Source organism: Watersipora subatra, chromosome 3 (assembly GCF_963576615.1).
Source record: "Watersipora subatra chromosome 3, tzWatSuba1.1, whole genome shotgun sequence".
Taxonomy (NCBI): Eukaryota; Metazoa; Bryozoa; class Gymnolaemata; order Cheilostomatida; family Watersiporidae; genus Watersipora; species Watersipora subatra.
The window spans coordinates 53,540,046-53,567,153 of NC_088710.1; the positions used below are offsets into that span (position 1 = coordinate 53,540,046).

The 27,108-nt window shown below is 37.7% G+C and overlaps 1 protein-coding gene across 1 annotated transcript in view; it reads left to right on the top strand.

Moving 5' to 3' along the window:
* The window catches only part of LOC137390731 (uncharacterized), a 68,088-nt gene that overhangs the window by 1,370 nt on the left and 39,610 nt on the right, over nt 1–27,108 (top strand). The window contains exons 3-22 of the mRNA XM_068077054.1: nt 1,691–1,738; nt 2,955–3,066; nt 7,131–7,291; nt 7,503–7,721; nt 9,303–9,467; nt 14,262–14,460; nt 14,657–14,826; nt 15,008–15,172; nt 15,344–15,502; nt 16,128–16,295; nt 16,394–19,078; nt 19,285–19,430; nt 21,712–21,841; nt 22,114–22,311; nt 22,433–22,585; nt 22,842–22,952; nt 23,106–24,807; nt 25,213–25,337; nt 26,268–26,432; nt 26,573–26,680. Of these exons, the coding sequence (XP_067933155.1) occupies nt 1,691–1,738; nt 2,955–3,066; nt 7,131–7,291; nt 7,503–7,721; nt 9,303–9,467; nt 14,262–14,460; nt 14,657–14,826; nt 15,008–15,172; nt 15,344–15,502; nt 16,128–16,295; nt 16,394–19,078; nt 19,285–19,430; nt 21,712–21,841; nt 22,114–22,311; nt 22,433–22,585; nt 22,842–22,952; nt 23,106–24,807; nt 25,213–25,337; nt 26,268–26,432; nt 26,573–26,680 (7,089 nt within the window). The remainder of the gene's footprint in view (nt 1–1,690; nt 1,739–2,954; nt 3,067–7,130; nt 7,292–7,502; nt 7,722–9,302; nt 9,468–14,261; nt 14,461–14,656; nt 14,827–15,007; nt 15,173–15,343; nt 15,503–16,127; nt 16,296–16,393; nt 19,079–19,284; nt 19,431–21,711; nt 21,842–22,113; nt 22,312–22,432; nt 22,586–22,841; nt 22,953–23,105; nt 24,808–25,212; nt 25,338–26,267; nt 26,433–26,572; nt 26,681–27,108) is intronic.

Consider the following 27,108-nt stretch of genomic DNA (forward strand, 5'->3'; position numbering starts at 1 on the left):
GCCGTTACAACAGCTTTTCCTGAGCAAAAGAGTTAAGCATATTAATTTCCAAAAAATAAAGCTATAGTCCCTGATGAGTATAATATAGTGTGCTCATATACAGTGAAACACGGATAACTCTAACTTCAAGGGACCGAGCAAAAGTGTTCGAGTTATTAGAGCGTTCAAGTTATCAGGACAGTCATAAGTGCACGTATTTATCAGTAGATACATGTACATATACAAACTATATATCAATCAAAAGCATAGATTGCTTGTTGCAAGTTAAAGGGTCTCTCGTGTGAAGTTTTAAATATTTTTAATCACTAAGTATAGATATTTTTCTATCACTTGAGATTTGTTTGTTGCTTTAGGTGATGTGACTGCCAGGACGTTCTCGGATTAAAATTGGCAAAACTTGATCGCGGTTAAAACGCTCAGAAAAAATACATACGTATTTTTCTACCGAGCATTTTAATCAAGATCAATTTTGCAGTAAGTCAGTTATTACAAAACTGCTTTACTATTAAAAACCCATTATCAATTTTGCCGATATTACTTTAAAGTTATCCTAATTTTACCTTGCTTTTCTTGCTTTCGGAGGGCTTATCGCTAAGCGGATGTTTGGTAAAATTTGATTTTTGCAAATCTTTAGAAAAGTCGTTAATGAAAATATTTGCCGATGTTGGTAATAACGAGGCCTAAGAACTACTAAAAGTCGATGTTTATCTCTATGGCTTGGAATAAAGTGATATTCTAAAGCGATGGTAACAACCGTCTCGGTAGCCGTTTGGAAAAAAACTGTTCGAGTTAACAGAGTTTCGGTCGAGTTATCTAAAGCCATTTATCATTGCGTGGGAACGGACCAAGCAAATCCATTCGAGTTAACCATGTGTTCGATATATCCGAGGGCGATTTATCCGAGTTTCACTGTATTAACAAAATTTACAATTGATGGCAACTAAAATGCTAAGACATTGGAATGAACATTAGACAAGTTGGTTTTTTTTTTACTCAGAAAACAGCATAATATCGCGGTTTTCAAATTTGTCCATTTAGGATGGATAAAGAGAAAAATTTTAAAGAACCACCTAAGCATATTTCTGCTTCGAAATTCTTCAACGTTGGGTCTCAGATATTTCTGGTAACTACATTTTTATTACCATAGAGAATGGGATTTGTGGTTTGATTAAGCTGCAAAAACTATAGCGTTTTTTCTTTTGCAGTCGGTTTCACTAAACCAAAAAAGATATTAAACATGACTTTTGTTTGTCAAATGCATTAGTTCCTGTGTAGAATTTTTTGTCGATTCTTAAAAACTTTAGATTAAAGCTGTCTGATATAAACTCTAACTTATACAGCAAAAATGCTGAGTCAGCAAGAGTTTTTCGGCACAAATTAATTCCCTTAGAACGAGAGAAAAATTCCGTAGTGAAAGAGTTAAAAAGTGAATTTAACGCCACAATCTATATTTTAATGCCCGTGAATCATGTTTCATTCCTTTTTTGCAACCCGTTTCAGTGCATCAAAACTGCGCATAGAGTATATTTTTACCTTTGCGATAAGCAAAAACAAGAATATGCTAATATCCTAAACTGGCACTACTCAATGATTTGCTCATGTATAATGCTGAATATATATATTTGTTATAAAAGAGTTTTAACTACAGGTATTCTTTATTATTAAAATATTTTAATCAACTTTGTTTTAGTCAAGCGATGTTGCTTCTCTTGCCAGTGTAGATGATAGCTCAACTCCAGTGAGTATGGTATAGCAGTATGTGAATGGCTATAACAAAATGTTAATACATTGTGTGTGAGATACGTAGAATCACATTGATATATAGTCAAGTCCGTCTATATCTTACGCTATCATTGAAGAGTCCACAGATGTATATCTAACGGCTTAGCGCATGTAGCTTGTTTGCACTCAGTTTTTACCCACACAGGCAGCCAGCTATAATTTCTAGATACATATTTGAATGCTTGAATAGGATGCATGTGTATAATTGCTAAAGCCTGGTTCCCTATACGCCGCAAGCACCGGCGACAGCACCGCAGGGCTATCAGCGGTGAAATGTGAACTTACGCACCGAGTACTGCCGATAGTTGCTAGCGGTCAACGCAAGAGTTCAGTACTGTTCAACTTTCGCAAAAAGCCACAGGCAGAACCTTCCCGAAATACACTGTATAGGTGAAGGTCGGCATTTTTGAAACAGAATGGCGAGCGAACATTTTTTATGCGATCATTAGCAATGCAGCTTTATGTGAACAGAAACCGTCGAGCCTAGCGTCGCAAGTGTTTTGCTATGCAAGATTACTGCCGGGTTCTCTCAGCTGATCTGGGAACCAGGATTAAGGCTAATCAGCGCCCCCAGTTTTATCACGACTGCTAATGAAAGGTTACTAGGCTAAACGCTTGTGGTTTAGTTGCGTGATAGATTGTTTGGTCAAGCTTCCCATAATTTTGCTTTATAGTGTTTTCATTGCCAGATAATAAATCACTGCAAGTGCTTGTCATTTGTTAACTACTATACTGCCTTTATGCGGTCTTTTGTGCCCTTGACAATTATCATTGTCAGGGTTTTGTTCTTAAAAAAATATTTCAATAGCAATTGTAATTGGTTATTATATCTTCTACTAATTTAGCTAATGCCCATTGATTGGAGCTATGCCTCCTGCATTGTGTAAAGTTTTGAAAGCGTCGCGGCAGCAAAGTGCTCAATAAATGAAGAATGCTTCTCTTGGATAAGTGTGTGTAATGTTATGATGGTGTCACCTCTTTGCTGCCAGTGAGCTCTCGCTGACCTCTGTTCAGTTAATTGTGACTAACACTGTTTATTAATGTCCATGACTCACCCTTTGCCGAACCTATAAGGTAATTACCTGGATACCCAACTTACTCAAAATAAGAACAACTAGCCCGTGCCTTGAATTTTTCAATTTTCCTGTTTCAACTTCAGTTATACTCAACAGGATAGCGAAGCAGTAGCGGACACTACGAGACAGTCAGCGAATATGATGTCTTTAGAAAAAGAATTGTCCATTTATTCCAATAAACTATCTGCTTTAGAAGAGACAATTACAGGTATGTCAACTGGGTGGTCTGGCATTTCATCATCAGTTGTTATCCTTTATTGCTATAGAGCAATATGCGTATAACATGGATATTGGTGCTGTAATATCTTGGTCATCAAAGATATGGTTGTTGCAGTTTATATTGGTACTGTAATATCTTGGTCAGCAAAGATATGGTTGTTGATATGATACAGCAAACACATACATGTACATGTACCTACTTATGAAAACATAAGTTATTAGGTATTATCTATTTTAGAGCAGTGTTGTAACATCTTAGCTTGTTGACACCCGTTTCGTTGTTAGCATACAGTGTGTCCTCGGGTTATGATTACTCTGTTATACGATTTTTTTGCCCTGTGATGTAGAACACGCTGATCTTTTGCCCTCCGTACAAAACATTTTTCGCCATACGAAATTAACAAAAAATTTCTCCCAAAATTCAAATTTGGCAGTCGGTGTGCTGATTACGTCTTAATAAAAAATATGCCGATATGCTATTCACTGAAATTTCTCTATCGACGAATGAAAGAGATAAGATGCTCGATCTCGCTCAGTTTGACACTATTAGTTATTATGTAAAAGCTACCGGAAACAGATAGGTAATAAAATTTTAGCGATGAAAAAGTTGAAGTTCAGTAAAATAGTTAAAAATACATATCAAAACTATGCTTTGTGTATGTGTTTAGTAAGCTAAATTCAATTAAGTTGAACTAATTCAACCAAATTCAACTAAATTCAGCGTTTATGTTATACAGTGTACGTCTGTCTTAAAGGTAAGAACTCCCTACGGTACGTACTGCACATGTTGCATTGTAACGTTACATTTTATCGCAGATCATAACCACTAAATACACTAAAGTTACTGTAGGTAGCTATAGTTACTAAGGTTAACATATCATTTTGGTACTAATGTTTAATATGTACAGTACATATATATAATTTTGATGATTTTTACCATGGGTTTTAGCATAAGCTATTTACCATGGGTTTTTATACCCCTCTCTACAAAATATTCGCCCAATGATGCCAACATCGAAACGATTTAAAATTGTATGGTCCATTGTACCTGTATTTTTATATTACGATATTAAGAAATGGTTATTCGACCTTTGGCACCTATATTCATTTTGTAGTTAACTAGCAGCCTTTACCTGCCATGTCATGCTATTTCTTACTGTAATTAACTTTTCTACCGCTAATTTCACACTGGCCAATGATAGCAAAACTAACAAGATTTTAGCTGAATACAGTCAGGTCTCACTACTACGCGATTCACGCTATTGTGCGACTCCAGATCTCACTACTACTTGTATGACACTGAAAAACAGAATTGCATGCGTATTGTATTCATTGTTTTGGCGTCGCTATCATTGTTTACCAGGCACCGAATAATTAACAAGAAAGCTTATGATTTTTCTGCTAATCCGCTATTCAACCTAAATAGAATTTTAACTATTAAAAAGTTATACAAGTACAAAATAGTGATAAAAGCACACAACACATTTTATGAAACAAACCAAAACAGGGCAATAACACATTTAACTACTCGTCAAACACACATAAACCTAAAAATACCATTGTTTAAATCAAAAGCCGGTCAATGTTGTTTGGATTATCAGGAGTCATTGCTATGGAATCTACTACCGGTTACACTGCGTAAAATTGTAAATGCTAATTCTTTCAAAAATGAACTGAAGCGCTACCTCAGACAACCAGACTAGAATAAACTAACTAGACACACTTCTGCTGACTCTGCTTTCAGGTTCCGCGCCTTGATTAGCCTTGCTATTGCGCACAGGGACTTCATCATCACCTTCTCTGGAGTGACATTTTTTTTCTATTTTCTTGTTCTTGTATACTGTAAGAAACACTCTTCATATTATTTTTTGTAGTTATATTAGATGAAAATAACAAACAAACATATTGAAATTTCTAGTGAAGTTTAGAGGGTATAGTTTGTCCAAGTAGAAAAGCATTAGCTCGTTGTGTAGCAGCTATGGGAGTTATAAAGTTGAGTAAAAGATGGCGGTGTCCTTGCTAGTATAATTTTATAGCAAGGTGGGCTGAATTGGTCAGTTTAGAAGATGTGATGAGTGATCTGTTTTTATTCACTCATGAACTGCTCGCTTTTGTCATCACAGCTCTTAGACAATGTTTTTTTAGTTTAGTGTGTCATAGAATATATTTACTTGATTAGCTAATATAATACCATATATCCTGAGGATATAAGCCGATCTCACATATAAAGCTGACCCTGGAAAAACAGCCTTAAAAAGGCGAATTTCTAAACATTCGCACATAAGCCGACCCTACAAATCGTAATGCACCATGCACACCTAGCGCAACAAAATGTTGCAGAAGAGAATTATTGAAAATGATAATCATTATTGTTGTTTTACTTTTATTAATAATGGTAAAATGTTTTTAATTGTGCTAGGGGTACCATTCAAATAAACTGCGTGCCAAGTTGTGCGATGAGCGTAAACACGCAAGCGATCGTGCGCGTGACCAACCAATCACACACTGTTATTGCTGTCATAGTGAACTATTATCAACCAAATGATGCTTCACGTGTGTGCGCACACATTGTTATGAGAACAAAAGCTGGACAGGAAAAAGGCGAAACGTGTCAGTTTCGTCGCATTTTTTCAAGGGCAAGCACTCGCTACGGTATAAAACAACCTGTAACAGGCTACCGGCCGCATGCTTAGCGTGGCTCAAGTCATCATTGAAATTGAGTCAGCATAATGTTATTTTGTTTGAGTGCGTGCGTCAGAGCTATGCATGTATAAACTGACCCCTTAGTTTGGTAACTTTTTTAGTTTAAACTTTGCTTACATGCGAGGATATACAGTTAATATTTGATATTCTTATCATAGTCATCTAATTTCTAAAAGCGTTGGATTAAACTAATAAAAAACTTAATAAAATAAACTTGGAAATCGCTCGTCAGTCTTCTGATTATGATTTAACTGTAAGTTCACTTCGTATAGATATTTTACTCCATGCTCGTTTACTCGGCCCTCAGTGCTATGCCACTCTCACTGCTACAGTAACCCCTTTATCTTTTTCTCCCTCAGTGCATCACTGATTTTCAATAGCTGATTCTCTATTGTATTCAGCTTGTTAGGTTGGATCTGGGCTCAACGTAAATTCGAGAACAGTCCAAGCCAATAAAGAAACAAGCTACTAACTAACTTCTTAGCTTTTTAGATTAAAAACAAGATATGGGGAGAAAAGTTGCTGAACTAGCTCATTCTTTTTCAATGGTGACATGGTTGAAGGCTGTTCACAACAATTGCTTCAGCTGCATGGTCTTGTTGAGCATTTTGTTTCTCGCTAAAAAGATGAACCAGTCAGTTGGTCTTTTAAGTAAAAAACACATGATAGACAAATTATTTTAATCATAGACTTTTTTAGCACAGTTCGCTCAACTTATGAACTACTCTGCTGATCTGATGTATGTAAAAAGTAGGCATGTTGCTGATACTTCACGATTTTTCATTTTTCGCTGTCAGTAGTGGTCCCAATTTATCACAATAATTTTGAGATCGCTATATACCACTTTGAACTCGACTCCGCCAGATTGCATAACAGCTAGCTTTGAGTATCTTCTTGCTATATCCTATCTCTGTATGCCTGTATTTCAAGTACTTTTAGTTTGTACGCACAATGAATATATTTCTAGTTCATCATTAGTTTTACTGTGGGCAGATAACTCTATGGATATAGCAGGCTGTCACAGAAGGTTTTATAATCTTCTCATGGTACCAATGGAAACTGAAGCATAACCTGAACTAGTCCTACCCTAAAAGCTGTCAATAATTCAGACAGTGGCCATTTTTTACCACACCATGTTAACATTAGGGTGTGCTGGGTCTCTAGCGTGATCTGATCAGAATGTCAGCACTGTGTCATACGTGGAAGCTTTAGCCAGTGTAGAAGGGATTAAATTCATAAAGCTGTCGAAGCTGTGCAATGTAGCTGTCCTTAATTGGCTGAGGCTTTATATTACGTTGTGTCACGTTATTTTTACCGTTGAGCTTGAAGTGAAAACTTCTACTATTGCAGGCAAGGATGGAGCCATCATGAGTCTTAGTGAAGAGAATGCGCGTCTCACGGCAGAACTGGACTCCTTGAAACAGGATGTAGGTCTGAGTAATGGAGTGAGCAATGGGGATAGTAAGGATTCACATCAACTGGAGAACACCATCAGAGAACTATCCGCGCATGTAAGGTCACTCCTGCTGTCCTCTATAGTAGATCTGTGCTCCTATATGCATGTTACAGATGACTGTCTCTTGTTTAAGTCTGCAAACTACATGTTTTAAAAAGGGCTTACCGCTATGTGTGAGAGGCCAGTATTTTGTTGGGTGTTGTATCCCATTGACATCGCTAAGATTTTTCAGTCTCTCACTTGATATCATATGTGGATTGTTATAGCTACAAACATACCAGGCTGCAGTACTACAGAGAGACGAGGCTATCCAGCAGCTCTCTGAGCAAGCGCGACTCCAGCAAGAACAGAACAGGCAGCTGCAGGAGCAGAACCGTCAACTGCAGACACCGAGTAGGTCAGCGAGTGAGGATGGACTGGACTATGCTGTTGAGACAGAATCTCTTAAGCAGCAGGTGGCATTGCTCAAGGACCAGCTGGAGCAGGTTGGTTGTGCATCTAGTAGGTCCTACTTTTTACTGGTCCCAAGAGATGGTGGTTGCTGTTGCAGTGTAAATAAATGGGTTGGTTTGTGTAAAATAATTCACAGAATATATATTCTGTATTTTTTATTCACAAGAATAAATATAATTTTTCCATCGCAGTTTTGGCTGCTGTCGGTAAATATGGTGCATCTATCACTCATTTACAAAAATACCTTTGGTTATATTTATTAGGAAACATTTATTTACAGTCAAGTTTTGAAATGAGAACTGGTTAATTTTCGGCTACCGTAAAACCTCTAATTGGACGCCACCTTTATTTGAACGCCACCTTTATTTGTGCGCCACCTTTATTTGAACGCCACCTTTATTTGAACGCCACCTTTATTTGAACACCACCTTTGTTTGACACCACTTTGGCATTCTTTGATTTTTACGGACCCATAATAGCAAGTTATCAATAGAAAAGTGTCCACAAAATCCTACTAATAATGCCTTGGTCGCATCAATAACAATTAATTATTTCGTTGTTTCTGTTCGTATCGAAGTCCATTTTCCAACTCCAAAGATCTTCGGTTTTTTCATCAAAATTCTGAAAGCAACACCATAGAAATAAGTAGTAATTGTATCAGGCTAGTAGTAATTCCCTGTTTAATGCAGTCTTGATACTTCAACGTATGTGAAAAACAGTTTACATTTACGATGGTATATGAATGACAGTTTTAGGCTAAAAGTTGTGCTTAGCACCTACGCGGCTAAAATTTTTGTCATTTGTGCGAAATGCTATGCATGAAGGTTTTGCTCTGCTAAAAAATTGTTTGGATATTTTTTGTTCTGCTACAAATATCGACTAGTTCAGCTGTGCAGAAGAAGAGTTAAGGTCAGAAAACATGGTGATAGGTATTAAACAGCCAGAAGATAAAATCGTTCCAAACTAAGGCAACAATCAGAATGCAGCTATACGAGCAAATGAGGCAAATATTTTTGTTTCTACATGTATTATAAGTAGGCCTATGGTTTGTTTATGTCGCTTGTTCTTGAATATATATTTGTGGCACTTGATAGATTCTTACATAATTTAGAAATTTGCAGATTTATAGCATATTATTTGATAGCATCCTGGCAGTTATATTAACTCGGCTTAAAATAGATTGACACTCATTACTCTCCACATTTAGAATGAAATACAAGATTGAAAGCACCAACAAATTGCAAAGCAAGGCACAGGTTATAATATAATCGCTAATTAATTGCAAGCAATAGATATCAACTGGTAGATATCTCTCGGCTTCCAAATGCATATTTATTTGGAGATTTATGGGAAGTTGGGAGGCGATTTAGTAGATTTCCTGTGTTTAAAAGGGTTAATGTCGCTACGCCTGAAGGAGAGTGCAAAATCATAAGCGACGCCCATAAAAGGGTTAAATTTATTTTCCCAAAATTCTGACAAGCTATTTGGAAAATACCAACACCAACCTCTATTTGAATGCCACCTTTATTTGACCGCCACTATTATACGGGAAGGGTTGAAACATAGAGCACCATGGCATTTAAATAGAGGTTTTACCCAAATTATTTTGGCAGGCTAACGCTTCTCTATCCCGGCAGTCCGCTCCCTCTCCACAGCCCATAGTTGATGCAAAGAATGAGATCATTGCTCTACAACAGAACCTCGCTGCTCAGCAGCAGTTGCTGCAACTGATGAAAGCCGATCTCATTGAGAGGGACTCTGAGATCAGTCAGCTCAAGGTAGTTGTCTAACTGCTGCTCGAAAGTTTATTAACTTTCTGTCTTATCAAACCTGTCTCTTTTATTGCCTTATCAGTGTAAATAGTGTAGTATGTTTGTATACGAGTTTTATCTCATGTTTATAAGTAGAATATCAGCTAGTCTGTAGTCGAAAGTGAATTTCAACACTTAGCTGTTCAACATTTGTGGAAATTGCTAATATTCAAGTCCAGTTTACAAGCGTTATAATCAGTACAGTAGGCACTCTTACTATGTAAAGATTCCGTTCCAGGAATGTTTACGTTGTCAGGATTGTATGTTATACGAACAGTGAAATACATGTAAGTTGCCTAATCCATTTCAAGATCTTTCCAAATTCACCCTGTTGGCCATGCAAAAAGGAAAAACTTGACTTAACTTTTTAATTTGTTGGCTTTTTATTTGTGGGCTGTACCATAACTGCAGTATTATTAGTTTGCATCAACAACTTTTCTCCTTTTTCTGATCAACTTCACTGGTTTTATAGACGATGATTGCGGTAATTTTACAATAGGTTGATGGGGAATGAACATCTCCGACATTCATTTACATTGATTTGCTAATTTTTCTAAACAGCGAAGTCTATTCTGCAAAGTAAAACTAATAATAAATATTTTATACGTCTACAATAAAGCAAAAATAAATTATTTTTACTATAAAAAGAGCGATACTACCTATTCGTCGTCTTTTTGTACCCAGGGGTCAAGGTTAGAATTAAAGATATATATTTGATGACATTCGTGAAATTCAGATTGGTAGGCCAGTGCTCTAACACCTGCACCAATCAATAGCCTTTTAAGTATTTATGAACAATTGCCCATCTCCCCTATCCTCTGTTTTGTCAACACATATGACGATCTATCACGGTCAACGAGCTAGAATGTTAGGAAGCTGTATATATAAAAGATATAACACCATACGCACGTCTTTTCTCTTGCAAGTGCGGCGAAATAGATCACCATTCAAATTGAGTTTGAGAACTTTACGTTATATGGAATTTTTTATGTAGTACAAAGTGAAAAAATTATATAGATTTTTTACGTTATCTGAAATTTACGTTTTAGGAGGTACAGTGCACCCTCGAGATACGATGTTGATCTGTTCCAGGGTTGGCATCGTATGGTGAAAAATTCGTATGTAGGGGTATAGAGACCATTGTATAATTAGACAATGCAAACATCCCTTGGTGAAAGTCGTCAAAATATTTATAAAAATGTGTACATATTGAAAATTAGCAACAAAATAGTATGTTAACTTTAGTAATTATAGTTACCTGCAGTAACTGTATTGTATTTAGTGTATTTTAATGGTTATGATCTGCAATAAAAGGCAAAATTATAATGTGTGTACCAAATGCAGTATGTACGGTAAGGGGTTCTTACTTTCAAAAGGTACGCATAACATACACTTTGAATTGACTTCAATTAAGTTTAGCTTGCTAAACTCGCACCTAAAACTAAGTTTTAGTATGTATTTTGAACTATTTTACTGAATTTCAACTTTTCATCACAAAATTTTATCGCTTATCAGTTTCTGTCTTCACTTTCATTATAAAATTTGATGTCTGGTTGAAACATTTTTCAATCTAATTCAATAAGAAAGGCCGAGCGGTGCAGTTATCGAAAACTACCTTGACCACTTGGCGCACACTTGACCATTTAATGGCTGCTGAAAAGAAAAATGAAATTTTATTTACTATACAGGACGTACATACCTTTGGAGTAATGTGACTTTAGCTGGTACATGTAGTGAGTAAGGCAGAGAGGAGACAAACATGTATCAATGCTAATTATGCTGCTGCACACTTGAAAATATATTTAATAAATAATGAAATGGAATTTTTTTAGCAGGGTAATAGTTGTCTAATCCTGTCCAATTTTTCTTTTGGTTTAAAAGAACAAAATGCTGGTGCAATGCAGAAAACTGCTAGCTAGCTACCGCTTGTAAGGATCCAGAGAAGGTGGTACAGTAGTTTGTCTTGTATGAAATGTGCACAAGAGTCAATGTAACCATACATACAAAGTTTGTACGTATTTATACCCTAGAGGACAGGGCTTCTAGAAAGTAATGTGGATGCGTCAACTATCTTGAGTAGCTAGTTATATATGAGTTACATACATACGATAAAGTGTATTTACGTAGTAGAGAACAGGCCCGCCTGCAAAGACATGGTTAAACAAGAAAATAGAACATAAAATCAAAATGAAATGAATAAAACATAAAATGAAATGAATAAAACATGGAAAACCTGCCACACAAAGGAGGTAAATAATTATATACATTATACATGCATTGTTTTTATGTACCAGTCTACATGAGTGAATTAAACACTTGAAATATTTCTGCCGATGTAGGTTTTTCTGTATCTTCTACTTCCTCGCACCCACTAAATGGTTGCTCCTCTTGAATGCTGATCGCGCGCATGGCCTTCCAACTCCTTCAAATCGTCAGTCGTAAGCTCCTCCTTGTGCTTGCTATAATGGAGTTCTTGTTTTAATAATAATTGTAAATGTTGATTGGTTGCGACTATATTTATTGACAATATTAACAATACGGGCGCTTTCTTATTTATTTATGACCTCCAACTTTGTTGACATGGAAATCATTTTCCTTCGTTTTGTAACGTTAGTATTGGTCTCAGATTCCATAGTTAACGAATTAAATATAGATACAGTCAAACATGGATAACTCGAACTTCACGGGACCGAGCGAAAGTGTTCGAATTATCAGAGCGTTCAAGTTATCAGAGCGCTATCACAAGTCCATGTATTTACTTATTTATTAGTAGATACATGTACATATACAAACTATGTATATGTACTGTGTTGGCTGTGTATGGCTTGTTTCAAATTAAACGCTTCTAATGTAAAGTTTAAAACGTTTTTATCAAAAAGTATAGAGATTTTTCTATCACTTGAGATTGGTTTGTTGTTTGAGGTGATGTTATTGCCAGGACGTTTTTTAGATTGACATTGGCAAAACTTGATCGTTGTTGAAATGCTCAAAAGAAAAGACATCATTTTCTTTTGAGCGTTTTACCCACGATCAATTTTGCCGATTTTTCTAGAAGTTTATGCAAAGATTACCTCACTTTACCTTGCTTCCGAAGGGCGATCGCTAAGCGGATGTTTGGTATAAATCGAATTTCACCAAACCTTTAGAAAGGTTGTTGACAAAAATATTTTGCCGATGGTGGTAATAATGACGCTTATGAATTACGAAAAGTTAAGGTTTACCTCTATGGCTTGGAATAAAGTGATTTTCTAAAGCGATAACGACCGTTTCGGTAGCCATTGGGCAAAAAACAGTTCGGGTTAACAGTGTTGAGTTCGAGTATCTATAGCAATTTATCATTACGTGGGAACAGACCAAAGAAACCGTTCGAATTAACCATGTGTTCGAGCTATCCGTGGGCGAGTTATCCATGTTTGACTGTTCTTGTTGTTATATACGTGTGCTGGCTAAGTTTATAGTAAAAGATAGTATAATGCTACAAATGAATATTTGCTCTCGCTTGTGTATTTTACACAAATTTTCCCACGCGGAATGCTGACCTGAGAGAAGTCGGTCATCGTGTCACTTATAAACGTTCTAAAAATGTTTTTTACGAACTGTATTTCGGTGTCTTTGTTATTTCGCCGTGCGTTTATGAGCACACCGACCGCCAAATTTTCACTCGGGCGAAACTCCTCGAATTCGTATGGTGAAATAAAATTCGTATGGTGATATCACATTGTTCAACTTCGTAAGGTGAAAAAATCGTATATCAGGGTAATCGTATCTCGAGGGTGCACTGTATGTGTTATAGTAGCGTCCACTGTAACTGTTTATAATCAGTAGTAGATGTAACTGTTTATACTCAGTAGTAGATGTAACTTTATAACCAGTACTAGATGTAACTGTTTATAATCAGTAGTAGATGTAACTGTTTATAATCGGTAGTAGGTGTAACTGTTTATAATCGGTAGTAGGTGTAACTGTTTATAATCAGTAGTAGATGTAACTGTTTATAATCGGTAGTAGATGTAACTGTTTATTATCAGTAGTAGGTGTAACTGTTTTTAATCAGTAGTAGGTAGATGTATCTTCTTCAGAATAGATAGTATGTAGATTTATTGTAAATGTATGCCTTACATTACATCAATTCCCTCTTAAGTTCTATTAGTGTGATGAAGTTTTCTTTACTATGATGGCACAATTTTTTATCCTACTAATACAATTGATGTACTCGACCTGTATGCATATTCTGATTAGTGTGGACTCAAAATTGTTGCAGTGTTTATTATTTGCCTTTTTAAAGAGTTGCAGTTGTTAATGAACTGTTTCTAGGAGTAGTTGGTATTGGTGTGAGATCTGCAGCATCTGATACTGAGATTTTGAATTAAATTGTGTTTGTCTTAATCTGTCTTAGTTAAAAGTAACCATAACTCCTATACTCAAAATAACACATACATCCACTTTTACTTTGAGGAATGGTAGTTTTAACTGCACTCTAACAGAACAGGAGTTCTAAACACCTTTAAATATCTAAAGTTTTGATTTGTTAGTAGGTAAAGCAAAGTTTGGATATTTTTTTGACGATTTGTTATAATTTTGCCATCACATTTACATACATGTATATAACAGTAGTCAGTATGGTTTACACGCATACTCATGTGACAACGATCAATAATTGCTTTTGTTGCATTAATAAATGTATATCATGGGAACGCCAGCACGTTGAAGATCTATAGATTTAGATAAGTATATTATGCAATTTTTCGCTTTGGTTTGCAGTCAGAAAATGCTGAAAAGGACTTATCAATTCAATCTCTGGGAATGAAAATCTCAAAGAAGTCGGAGGCTCTCAGTGAACTCTCTGAAGAACTTGATCTCTTCAAGGCAAAAGATAATGAAAATATTCAGATAATCAATGAACTAAAAGCTCAGGAAAAGGCAAATGGATCAGCGAGTGGGGGTGATACGGACAGCATAGGTAAGGTGGCTAATGTAGTGCACTGAGATTTTAATCTTTATGGAGGCACGATATTTCTATGGTGCACATTGCCCTGTCTCCCAGGCCTATCTGAATCGGTGTGTAAAGCATTTAAACCTACTTTTTAATGCTAGGATGTAGTTAACTGAAGGGGAGTTACATAAGTTTGCTATTATATCTTCTCATAATCTTGTAGCATCGGGTGGCTATTCAGAGGAAGACCTTGAGGAACGTGAGCAAGAGCTGAGAAACACTCTTGATGAACAATTTGGACAGAATATGATGATGATGAAGGAGAGCATGAGTACGCAGTATGAGGAAACACAGAATTCTCTGAAGCAAAAGTTAGAAGAGGAACAGCGGAAGGTAACGTTTTGCACACAATATCTAGTTACTGGCAGTTGTCTGCCCTATTATTGGTAAGAAAACTTGCAGCTTATACCTATGATATCAATAATGTTATGTCGTACAGTCGTAGTTAGACATGTTACGATGGGTTGTATGATGTATTTTGGCAATGCAATGATGATTTGCCCTTGACTCTCAGGTAGCTGAGCTGACAGCTTGGGGCCAGAGTGTGACAGGGCAGTTCCAACGTGAACTGGAGCAGCGTCTTACCGCTCTTCACCATCAGCTTACAGAGAAACATGAAGCCGAACTTGCCAAAGTACAGGAAGCGCCTCTCACTGCCGGTAGTCCTCGCTCTAATACAGTATGTTGAATATCTACTGCATTCCTTACAAATCTATTTATTATCACCCACTTGATGTCCGTCTCCGATTTTTAGTCTTGCCATGCTGTTCATCCGGATTCGTCTCATCACTCCTAGGCTCTCTACAAGCTGCTTTCATTTAGCTGTCTACAAAAAGCTTTTCCATTTTAGTCATCAAATGAAGAAGCGCTTGCGCGGCTCCGTGCCCAGCATGAGGAGGAAACAAGAGTGCTAGTAGACACTGCGGAAGAGGAGGCTAACATTCTGAAAGAGCAGATAAGGCAGCTAGAGCAGCGGGTTGCTCAGTCTGACATTTCCCCCACACAGTCTGTGAGTTGGAAATGTTCCATAGACATATATTTTTTTATTTTCAAAGGATTACTTTCATGTTGTGGTGTTAGTAAATAAAAGTATTACTGCATTCATAGCTTCTGACTGGTTGTAATAAATTTCTTCGTTGCGTGTTACATTATTTTCATCCTGACTAAATTAAGATAAGATGTCTGTTCACTGAATGTACTATCTACATTCTCAGATATTTCTGAGTGACAAAAATTTGCAGTATTTTATATTTACTAGTATGGTAGGCTTAGATGATATTTCTATGATCAATAGTGCGCTTGTGAAAAGTGTCGGATGTTTCAAGTTTATTCGTAGAAAAATCAGTTGATATCGACTCAAATGATTACACTGATAACAGAGTCGAGACAACATGAATTATCATACCTTATTCATGCAACAAACCCTCATTTTTATCGATCAAAATGTAGTTTTGTTGCATTACTTTTATGAGCTTTCCCTAAATTCAGTACTTATTGTGAAGATGACCTACTGCAGCATAGTGTGTAAATATAACCTATTAATTGCCACACGCTCACCTCAAATATTTGTTCAAAGCAGTAGGTCAGAATTACGCAAGTCAGCTTACCCATATTTTTCTCATAAAACATTGTAGGATTCGTCAGAGTTGCAAGCTCTTCAAGAGCAGATAACTCAGTTGAATGCCCAGATAGATTCTAGTCATGCCCAGTTGGGCGAACTGAAGTGCTTATATAGTACATCGCAAGAACAGCTAGCCAGTCTAGTCTCTGCTATGGAGACCAAGGACAGCCAATTATTGCAGGTGAAAATTATTTTTGTTTTGGTATTAATATTACAGTGAAACCTATGAGGTATCTTGATTTCATAGTAATTCTCGTATCTGCTGGATGTTTTTTGTAGCTCACCAAGAAACTTGAGTCAGAAGATGGGGAGAAGGAGTTGTTTCAAAAGAAATTAAACTCCGAGGCCGAATTACGCCAGGCTTTGAGCAAAGAAGCAGATAATTTACGTACTCAACTGACGCAACTCAATGCCGAGTTGGACCAGAGCCAAGGAAGCAATGGCGAGATGGCAGCTGAGTTGGAGAGTTTGAGAGAGACCTGCGCCCATCTGAACATGACTAACAAGGATTTGCAGGAAGCTGCTGCTGCTCGAGATACAGAATCCACACAGGAAATAGAAATTGGCAACTTGCGGATTGAAAATAGCAATTTGACTTCCAAGCTGGATGAGCTAACAACTGAAGTTCAAACCCTGAAATTAGATCTCTCCAACGGAAAAAATTCATCTGAAGCCCTAGCTATTGCTCAACAAGTGAATGAAGACTTGAAATCTGAATTGGAGATGGTTAAGTCTGAGAATGTTACTATGCGAGAAAAGGTTTTGAGTGCAGATAAAGAGCGATATGGGATCGAGGATAATATGAATCAACAATTGAGCTCACTCGCTTTTGAAAACGATCGATTGAAGCAAGCATTGACAGAAAAAGAACAGCTGGAAAGTGATTGCAGAGAATTGATTGAAGCAAGGAATCTAGAAAAGGACAAAGTCCAGTCACTGACACAGGAGCTGGCTGAAATTAAAGGAAACTTGGAAAGTTCTTCGCTGGCTCAGCAAAATTTGCTAGAGGACAAAGCTAAACTGTCTGCAACTGTTGATGAACTGCGCAGCCAGATTCAACAACTAGAGGAGATGAAGACTGAAGTGAATGAGCAACTGGATTTGGGAGAGGATGCCAAGAGCAAATTACAAAATTTAGAAATGGAGTTGCAAAAAGTCAAGTCCAACTTGGAGAAGGTTTTTCTAGAAAAGCAGCAGTTGCATGAAGAAAAGTTGCGAGCTGACGCTGTCAATGCTCATCTTCAGGAGTCATTACAGGAGTTGGATGGTATCAAGGAGAGGGCCGAGTCTGCAAAGCAGGAACTTGAAACGATTCAAACAGAGCTCAACTGTGTTAGAGAAGAGAAGCAGCAACTGATAGAGAACAAAGATGAATTGTCCGCGAGCCTGGAGCGTGTTACCAATGAGCTTCATCTGTCGCAGGAAACACAGTCTAAGGTAGAAGAGAAGCTTGAGATTGCAATTGAAGATAAATGTAAGTTGAATGCTGAGCTTGAAGATATAAGAATTGCCAGTGAACATCTATTAACAGAGAGGCAGCAGTTGCTTGAAATGAAGTCTGAGCTTGAGGAAACAATCAATAGGCAGGTTGAGATGGCTAGGCAAGATGGAGAGCATTTGAAAGAGGCCTTGAGTGAGCTTGACGATGCCAAAACACAATTGCTAAATACCACAAAGCAATCAGATCTGCTTGAAGAGGTTGAGGTACAAGTTGCTAGTCTTACCCAGCAAGTAGAACGGTTTGAAACAGAGCTTGATGATGCCCGAGATGAAAATCAGGCGTTGATGAAAGACAAAAATGGTTTATCTGCAAGCTTAGAGCTTGTTACCCATGAACTTGAACAGTTGAAAGAAACACAAACTCAAGCTAAAGAGGAACTTGATTTGATTGTCGCTAGCAACAATAAGTTACAAATGGACTTGGAGGAAGCAAGAAATGAAAAAGAGCAACTTTCATCAGAAAGGCTGCAGCTACTTGAATTTAAATCGGATCTTGAAAGAAAGCTGAGTTGCGAGGTTGATCAGGCTCAACAAGAAAAGCTATGTTTGGATGAGGCTTTAAATGAACTAGCAGATGTTAAAGTTAAACTTGAAGATGCTAATAGACGTTCTGATTTACTCGAGAATGTTCAGCTACAGGTTACCAATCTCACGAATCAATTGGAAAGAGTAACTGGAGAGAACGAGGAGCTGCATGCTGACAAATTAAAACATCTGCAAGAGATGTCAGGCAGTGAAGCTGTTAAAGAGGAGCTGCAGATACTAGCTTCTGAGAATCAGTCTTACAAAAAGCAGCTAACCGATTACAACCAGCTTCAAGTAGAGGCTGAACGTTATCAAACTGAGCTACATGAACTTGCCGACAAGCTTCAGGTTGTTTCCGAAGAGTACGAAACATTTCAAAAAGCACATTCCGATTATGACGATATGAAGTTACAACTAGAGGGTGTTTCTAATGACCTGGCTATTGTTTCTATTAAGTCTGCGCAGATGGAAGATGCTCTCAGTAATGCCAAACTAGCATTAGAGCAATCGGAACATTCCAACCAATCACTACGCTCTGAATTGGACAGCAAACAGCAATCTTTAAATGATGTTAATAGTAGGCTGACGGAGATGTCTGATGCTTTAGAGAACCTCAAACATTCCAACCAAACAGCATTAAATGAACTGCAAGTAACCCATAACTCGGCAATTGGTGAGTTACAAACCAAAATGTTCACACTGCAGCAGGAAAGGGACTCACTCGTTGAATCTAGTCAAGCCGAGCAAGCTCGGCAGCAACTCGAATTGAAGTCATTGGAGGACCGTCTTGAGAAGGCTCAGCTAAATTCAATGTCTCAGGCCAATGATCTAACGCACAGCTATGAGGAGGAGAAGATGCTGTTAAATTTTAGGATTAAAGATCTTGAAGCTAAACTTGAAGACAGTCAGAGAGTTGCGCATGAAGATGTTCAAGATGAGGCAAGTTGGCCATTAGTATTATTGCGGTTGTACTTCTGTTCCTTTTTGGTATCTTTTCATTCTGGCAATGACTATCTTTAATATGTATAAAATCTAACCAAGATCAGTGATGATTCAGAATGTTTGTATAAATTTTTTTACTGGCATTGTCTGATATTTGCCAATAGACTTATGCACATGATTTATTGATTTACAAATTGTTGCAGATAAAGATAGCTGTCAAACAGGCACTGCGTGACCAAAAGGCCGAGTTGGATGTGGCCTGTGAGCACGCTGTCACAAATGCAGTCAAGGAGAAAGAAAGAGAGTTTGAATCTGAGCGCAAACAAGTTGAAATGCTGTCTGAGCAGAAGTAAGTAAAATATCGGAGAATGTATGGACAAGATAGATTCTATGAACTAGTAACCCATCTCCTGCAGTTGTAGTCTGGGCATCGTCTGGCTATTAGTGTTTGGTATATTTGACTAAAATGGTTACTTCTACTCTATACTTCTACGTGTTCAATTATATTATGGTTATTCACTCATATTTCGAAGTTTTAACTTAGCCAAAGCATTTAAAATTATTAACATATAAAATAGGCCCTGTCATAACCCCACCTCGTGTTTTATAACTAAAAAAGTACTGATAGTTTTTACTTCTGATCGCATGCTAAGAAAAATGTTTCAGGACTGAAACTTTCTCCAATCAGGCAAGAAGTTGGAAACTGTTATATACAAACAACTGCTGACAACCTATAGCCGAAATCTAATTATGTTGGTTGTTAAAGAAAATTAATCTCTATGTAGTTAACATGGTTTCACATGAACGGGCAGTATCTTGCTGTGCGTTTGATATACGAGGCCTGATCCAAAAGTTCCCGGAATGGAGTTGTATACTCGTGCATATCTGCACGATGGAAAAACCCATTGCAGCGTTGGCTGGGAAACACCTCTGGAGTGTTGTCACAAAAAATTTCAAGCTGCTATGACAACGTGTTCTCATGTGAACCGACGATATGGCAAGGTCTGTCAGGTGCTTCCGTCGACTTTAAAAAAAAAATTTATTGTCATATCTAATAAACCAGAACAGCGCGTTTGCATTAAATTTTGTGTGAAATTAGGGAAAACAAGGATAATACGACCTTTAAAATAAAGTTTTGATCATTCCTGAAAGCATCCTTAAAATCTTTGCAAGCGTGCATCCTGAGCTCGTTTTGGTCATCAGTGAGCAAGCTTGGCATGAACTTTGCTGCGACTCGTTTAAATTGTTAAAAAATCGTTTAAAATGTTTAAATTGTCAGTTAAAACTTTTTGAACAGTTCCGAAACCAAGTCCAGTCTCTCCAGATATCTCTAATGGTTAGAAGTCGATCTGCCATGACTAGTTACCTCACACTGTCAATTTACGAACAGGTTCTTGCTGACGCTGGTCTGCCAGACCTGGCGTCATCTTCAGTGATGTCTCTACCTTCACAAAAAACGTTTGTACCACTCAAAAATTTGTGTTTTCTTTAGACCAGCATCTCCAAAAGCAATAGTTAACATTTCAACTGTCTGAGTATTTGTTTCCCTAAATTCGCACAAAACTTAATGCAAATACGCTGTTCCGATTGATTAGACATGACGATAAATTTGTTAAAAAAACGACGGAAGCACCGGACAGACCTTGACATATCGTCCGCTCACATGAGAACGCGTTGTCATAGCAACCTGAAATTTTGTGACATTACTCCAGAGGTGTTTTCCACCCAACTCTGCAATGGGTTTTTCCATCGTGCAAATATGCACGAGTACACAATTCCATTCTGGGAACTTTTGGATCAGACCTCGTATATGTGTGGTTGTCCACGGGATGGTTTTCTGTGAAGTCTATTTATATACAACTTCGTTTTTGGTCCTAAAATACATTTGAGTAATCATGTTAATAATTTCAGTAATCGCTAGTAACTCTGAAGAGCGTAAAACTATTTGCTAGTGAAGCTGTGTTTAAATGATCGCACATTTTGTAGAATTCTAGAAATTATGGTACAGATAAACTTATAGCACCTATGTATGTCCTACTAATATGCTGAGCAAATCGTGAAAGCTTTTACACAGCGGGAAAGTTTTTTTTTTGGTTTTTGAGCCAAGGTTAGCACAAAAAGTATGAGGATATTTGCACATAAATGCACATGCTAATTTCGAGCAGCTATCAGTATCATTACAGCAAATAACTTTCGGTTTTGAACTACATATAATATTTTTTACACGCCTATTGCCTTAATATTTCAAACGGTTCAATATTATGATAGTTGAAAGACTAACTCAAACAGCATTAGTAGTTTGCTTTTTATTTGCATCAAAGATTGTAGACCTGGTTTTGGTCATGGCTGTGTAAATTCATCCGTGAATTTGGAAACTCGGTTGTGGAACAGTAAAATGTCATATTTTCAAACTGCTTTTGGAAAAGGCCTCTCTTGGTTTTCAGGACCACTTGGCACCAAGGAAAGTTGGTGCCAACTACATGAGATATTTTGTTCTGATAGTCATGAAACATTGACATACAAAAGACGTGCCGTTCAGAATGGCTAAACTTGTATTTCTACTGTAACATTTGTTCTGTCAGCCTGCCCCCCTTGTGCGAATATTGATGCCATTTTATGGCCTGTTGCAGGTTCATAAAGCAGATGAATGAGACTCGCAATGAACTAACGAAACAGCAGCAAAAGGAGGTGCAGGAATGGCAGCAGGCTTTCAGCAAGGACTCCGCTAAACAAATGCAGGCTCTATATGAGCAGATACAGGTAAAATATTGTTAGCATTGGCATTGTACATTATCTCACCTATGCAATTCCTTTCTCATATGACTATTCAGCTTTGAGAGCATCCGAGTATGAGAGCATGATGTCATGAACTGTAGCCTTTACAAAGAAGCCTTTACAAAGACCTCAATTGTTTCCTCTTTTTTAAAATATTTTTTAATATATTTATCATCCACATCCAATAATTTACCACTGTATTACAATAAAATCTTTCTCTAATCTTTTTTGGCCCTGACCTCGCAATGTATGCCTAGGAAAAAGAGAAAGCCTTGGCAACTCTCAACAAGGAGCTCAGTCAATCTCAGAACGCCATCACCAGGCTGAGTGAGGAGACGATGGCCATGGAGGAACTGAGGACAGAGAAGGAGCATGTGCAGGCTCAACTGGAGAAGGTGCAGAGGGAGCTGGAGGACTTGGATAGGGCAGCCTCTCCGACTGAATGGACTGATCAGGTACAGCTATTAATTGTTTGTGGTCTCTTGTCATGTTTCTCTTAAATGGGCCCACCTTTCTCCTGTCTGCACGAGAATAAACTCATTCATGTTTATTTGTTCGGTTGCCAAATCTTTACAGGAACGTCTGCTAAGAGAAAATCCTGTAATGCTGGACCAGGTAGAGGATTCTGGAAAGTACCAAAGTCTGGCCAGTGAGAACGAACAGCTGAAAGTGTTCTTACAACAAATGAGAGAGTCTGATGCTGGCAAACTGCAAATCTCCTATGAACAGGTTTGTTGTTTGATAATGTTGCTATCTATCCGCTTTAAATATCTGTTTTTAGATAGGTCTTAAGAGACTTCATTCATATACAGCTCCAAACGTCCTAACATGATAGTCTTTGGTCGATGGTCTGCTGCATCTGTTTTAACTTGTTCAGGAAGACAACTCTGCGTGGCATTCCTGTTCCTAGGCTACAAGGCTTCAATACCTTTCTACCGATTATTGGGTAATACCATTAGATACATTTGACTATCATATGCTGTAGCTGAGACAAGAGAATGAAGCCCTCAGGGAGCAGCTCCAGCATTCCGTGATACCTGACAGGCTTAGTGAACCAGTTACAGACTCTAATCAGGAAGAAATAGAATCTCTAAAGGTTCGGCATTTGTATTTTCATATTGTTCCCTTCTTCAACTTGAATATCCAGAGTAAATGCAAACACTGATCATTAGCAATTGCAGCTGTTAATTACTTTTGGATTGCTTTAGTTCAGGCAATTTTCAAATTATGTTAATCTTGTTAATTTTAGAAAAGCCTAGCGGAGGAAAACCTGTCTCGACAACAAGTAGCTAACCTCTATAAAACTCTGCACTCACAATACGCTGAAATGGAGGCACAGTACAAAGAAGCCCTGGACACCGCTAATCAGAGCTTCTCACAGGAAGTGGAGGCGCTTAGGCTGAATTGTCAGACATCTGAAGCCCGTATCCAAAGCCTAGTAGACGAGACATCACAAGTGCGGTCAGAAAAAGAGGAGGCTGTAGAAAATCTGAAGGATGTAGAAGAGAAATTAGCTGCTTCACGGGAGGCTTTACAGCGAATAACATCTGAAAGCGCTGTTAGGTCTGAAGATGAGATGGAAGCAGTGAAGCTTCAACTTTCTCAAGTAGAAGCTAGTCTAGTATCCAGTAGAGAGGAAGTTACTAAGGAAAGGGCAGCGAAGGACTTGGCAATCTCCGAGCTGAAAGAGGCAAAGGCTTACATTGCTCAATCTCAGAAAACTGCAGATGATTTGTTGCGTTTGAATCAGGAAAATGATATTTTACGTGATGCTCTTTCCAAATCCAAAGAGGTCGCTGAATCCAATGTTGTACAGGAAACAGTTGTTCCAATGCATTCCACTCCGAGATACGAAATGCCTCGCAATGTCCGTGTAGAGTTGTTTGAAGAGCATCAAGCTTCAGGAAAAGACTTGTCTGATGATGTGTCAGCCTTACGGCAGGATATGGACAATTTACAGATTCAATATAACAAGGACACATCTGATCTCCGTCTGCAGCTGGAGGAAGAACGAAATAGTGTATCAGAATTACGGCAAGAAATGCATGAGTCACTCAACTCGTCAGTGCATTCAATGGACTCTGCCAACATTGCTAACTTAACAGACCTTGTGACTACGCTTCAGGCGAAAAATGAAAAACTACACATGGAGAAGCAGGAGTTGAACAAACAGCTGATGGAACAGGAGAGACTCTGTGAAAAGTTGCATGAACGACTTGGAGTTAGTGAGTCTCTCTCTACTGGTGTACAAGAGAGCTATGCCAAACAGCTCGCGGCTGCCCAGCGCCAACGAGATGAAATTCTTCAGCAACTGGAGGAAGCAACAAAGGTGAATGAGCAGGTTACCCAGCTTGTTGCAGAGCGAGATTCTCTGCAGCTGGACAGGTCTGGCATCGCATCTAAGCTGAGGGAAGGGGATGAGCTGGATGTTGAGTTGCTCAAACTCAAAACGCAGCTCGAGTCACTTACTCGTTCACACTGTCAAATGGCTGAGACTCTGTCTCATAAGGATAGAGATGGGTTGGAGATGAGCAAACGTAATGCAATTTTGGAGGGTGCGGTAAAACAAATGGAGTCAAGGTTACGCGAAAGTGAGGAGGCGTACCAGACTGAAAAACATTCAGCTCTGACTAGCAGAGAGCAGGCCGATGGTGCTAATAAGCGACGATTAGAAATGGAGCGGCAGGCAAATGAAGAAAAAACATCATATCGAAATAAGCTGGTAGCTGAATTAAAGAAAAATAAAACGGCCACTGAAAAAAATCACCTACTACTTATCCGTCAGGAGCGGTTGGAGATTGAAAAGCAATATAAAGAGGCAATAGAAAAACTTCGTCTCGAATTGGCTGAGGAGTCCTTGAAAAAACAGGAGAGCCTCAAATCCCAACATTCCTCGCAGATGAAAACGATGGAGACGCAACACGAAAAACAGGTGCTGCCTATTGAGTCTAGCTAATGCAATACTACTTATTACTATTTATTGTATTTTTCTATCGCGTCCAGTTTGTGCATTTATATTTCTATAGAGGCTAGAAACTAGCTTTTGTTAAGCGCTCTCCAGCAAAAGTTGTTATTTTGATAGTATTTAATGTTCGTTTTGCATTAATTTATTTGATTTTGATCGCGTGCCTTTTGGACTCTTCTTTTTTGCCGTACTATTTGCTTGCAAGTGTGCTATAAGAGATTTCTGAAGCTGATGCAATTGATGAAGCTATGTAACCTATTGGAATTACCAATACGTACATAACTTACCCAGTCGACAAGTTTTTATTCTCTCGTAGTTTTTGTAAGTTAGATATTGCTAACCAATTTTTCTTTGTTATATGGTATGCTTAAAGCTTGCTTGTGCGCTGTAGCTTTTACTGTCACCACTTTGGAGCCTGGGTTTTCACATGACCAAATAAATAATAAACGAAACAGTATTGCACGAAATTCTATGAAAAGTAGCTTGGCTTTGTGTTTCGATCGACCGTCCCTTTGTGTTTGAATTTACATTCTAAATTTCTGTCAAAATCCAGGCTACGGAAAGTTGTGATTGGAAAGATTGTTGCTGTTTAATTAATACTAACAACTATTATTTGTTTTTGGGATGTCATTGAAATTATACAGATGTGATTGTTTTGAAAACCCAGGTTTCAAATACAATTGATGAAAGCATATTCTTGCTTTATGCAATTCTTTGTAGATGGTACTCTTAGGCACTCTTAACTCTTCAATTTCATAGATGTCAATTTCTAGATGCATACTGGATACTTATTAAGTGTACCTTGATAAGTTGGCTAGGTAGAGCTGAAGTTCTACTTGATTGGTTAGCAGATTCCTTCAAACCCTTGTAGGTTTCGATCGATCGCCAATTTGCATGTGGTCAATGGTGCATGGCTATAGGCAGATAATGACTATGATACTTGTTCAAAAAGGTTCGATGGTCGAGTGAATATGTACAGTCTATACCATAAAAATTTTATTAGGACTTGCTTGCTCATGCCAGTGTCTGCCTGCAACACAACATTGCCAAAATTGCTGGTCATTTTGATACAAAATCACTGAAGTTCACATGGTTCATGATGATAATAACGAGTGAAAGGTTCATAATTCAAAATCCTTCGTCGTAATCTAGCTTGACCGGTTGTTTCAAGCTAGACACTTTTTAGATGGTAGAAAGACAAAGGCATTTGATCATTAGACAATGCAACTACAAACAAGTTGGCTCATGATTAGTTTAATTAGTCAATCGTGTCAGCTGTTCTATAAAATTCTGTTACTGATTGGGTAATACACAGTGTAATAGTAGTCGTTACTAAGCAGATTTTTCCTCTCAAGTTAAGGCACGCAAAATACAAGATGTTAGAGGTGAATTTAGTTTAGCTGAATTTTAAAGTTTGCACTCGAACAACATTTGCTTAACTGGTAGCTGAAGGATGTCACTGAATCCTTTGAGCGCCGCATACATGATCTCAACAACCAGCTCGCTGAACAGCAGACGGCTCAGCTCACCATTGTCAAAGAAAATACTCAACAACTTGAGTATTTTCTTGAGATGGAGGAAATTGACAAACTGAAAGATCAATCCAAAAAGGTTGGTTTCTTGAGTTATCATATTTTTCAACCACTTAATTTAACTGAAAAACCGGGCTATGCTCATGATAGTTTAAGAATTTCGTGTGAAGGACCAAGCAAACTATATGCATTTTTGTCTACTAAGTAATTATGTTACAGAAAGCTGAAAAGATGCGCATGGATATAGATGTGGCTTATCACGAGCAATTTGATGAAATGTTGCGTACACAAAATATCTTATTCCAACAAGAGAAGCTGGATGTACAGGTAAACGGCAATAAAAACTTATCTATTTATCAAATGCTGTTGAATCAACTTATCCAGATGCCATAAGTAAACCTTTACCACAAGTAAACCTTGTTACCTTTACTCGATAGAACTTTGCTGTTAGGCGCAAAGCGTTCCTGCATAAGACAGCCAGCTGCGCAGCATGACATTTTTTAGGACACTTTAACCTTTCTATACAAAGTTTTCCTCTACAAAGTTGCTTTATATATTAAAACCATCGTGTTCTAATGACCAACTAAAAATCTAATGCTGTTCTGGATTGTATATATTCTATCAAGAATACACTGAAATTAGTTAAATTTGTTACGGTCTAAAAACCTACGATAACTCCTTAATATAAATTAAGGGTAATTTATATTAAGCACTCATAGCATATTAAGCACTCATAGCATAGTGATGTTTATGTG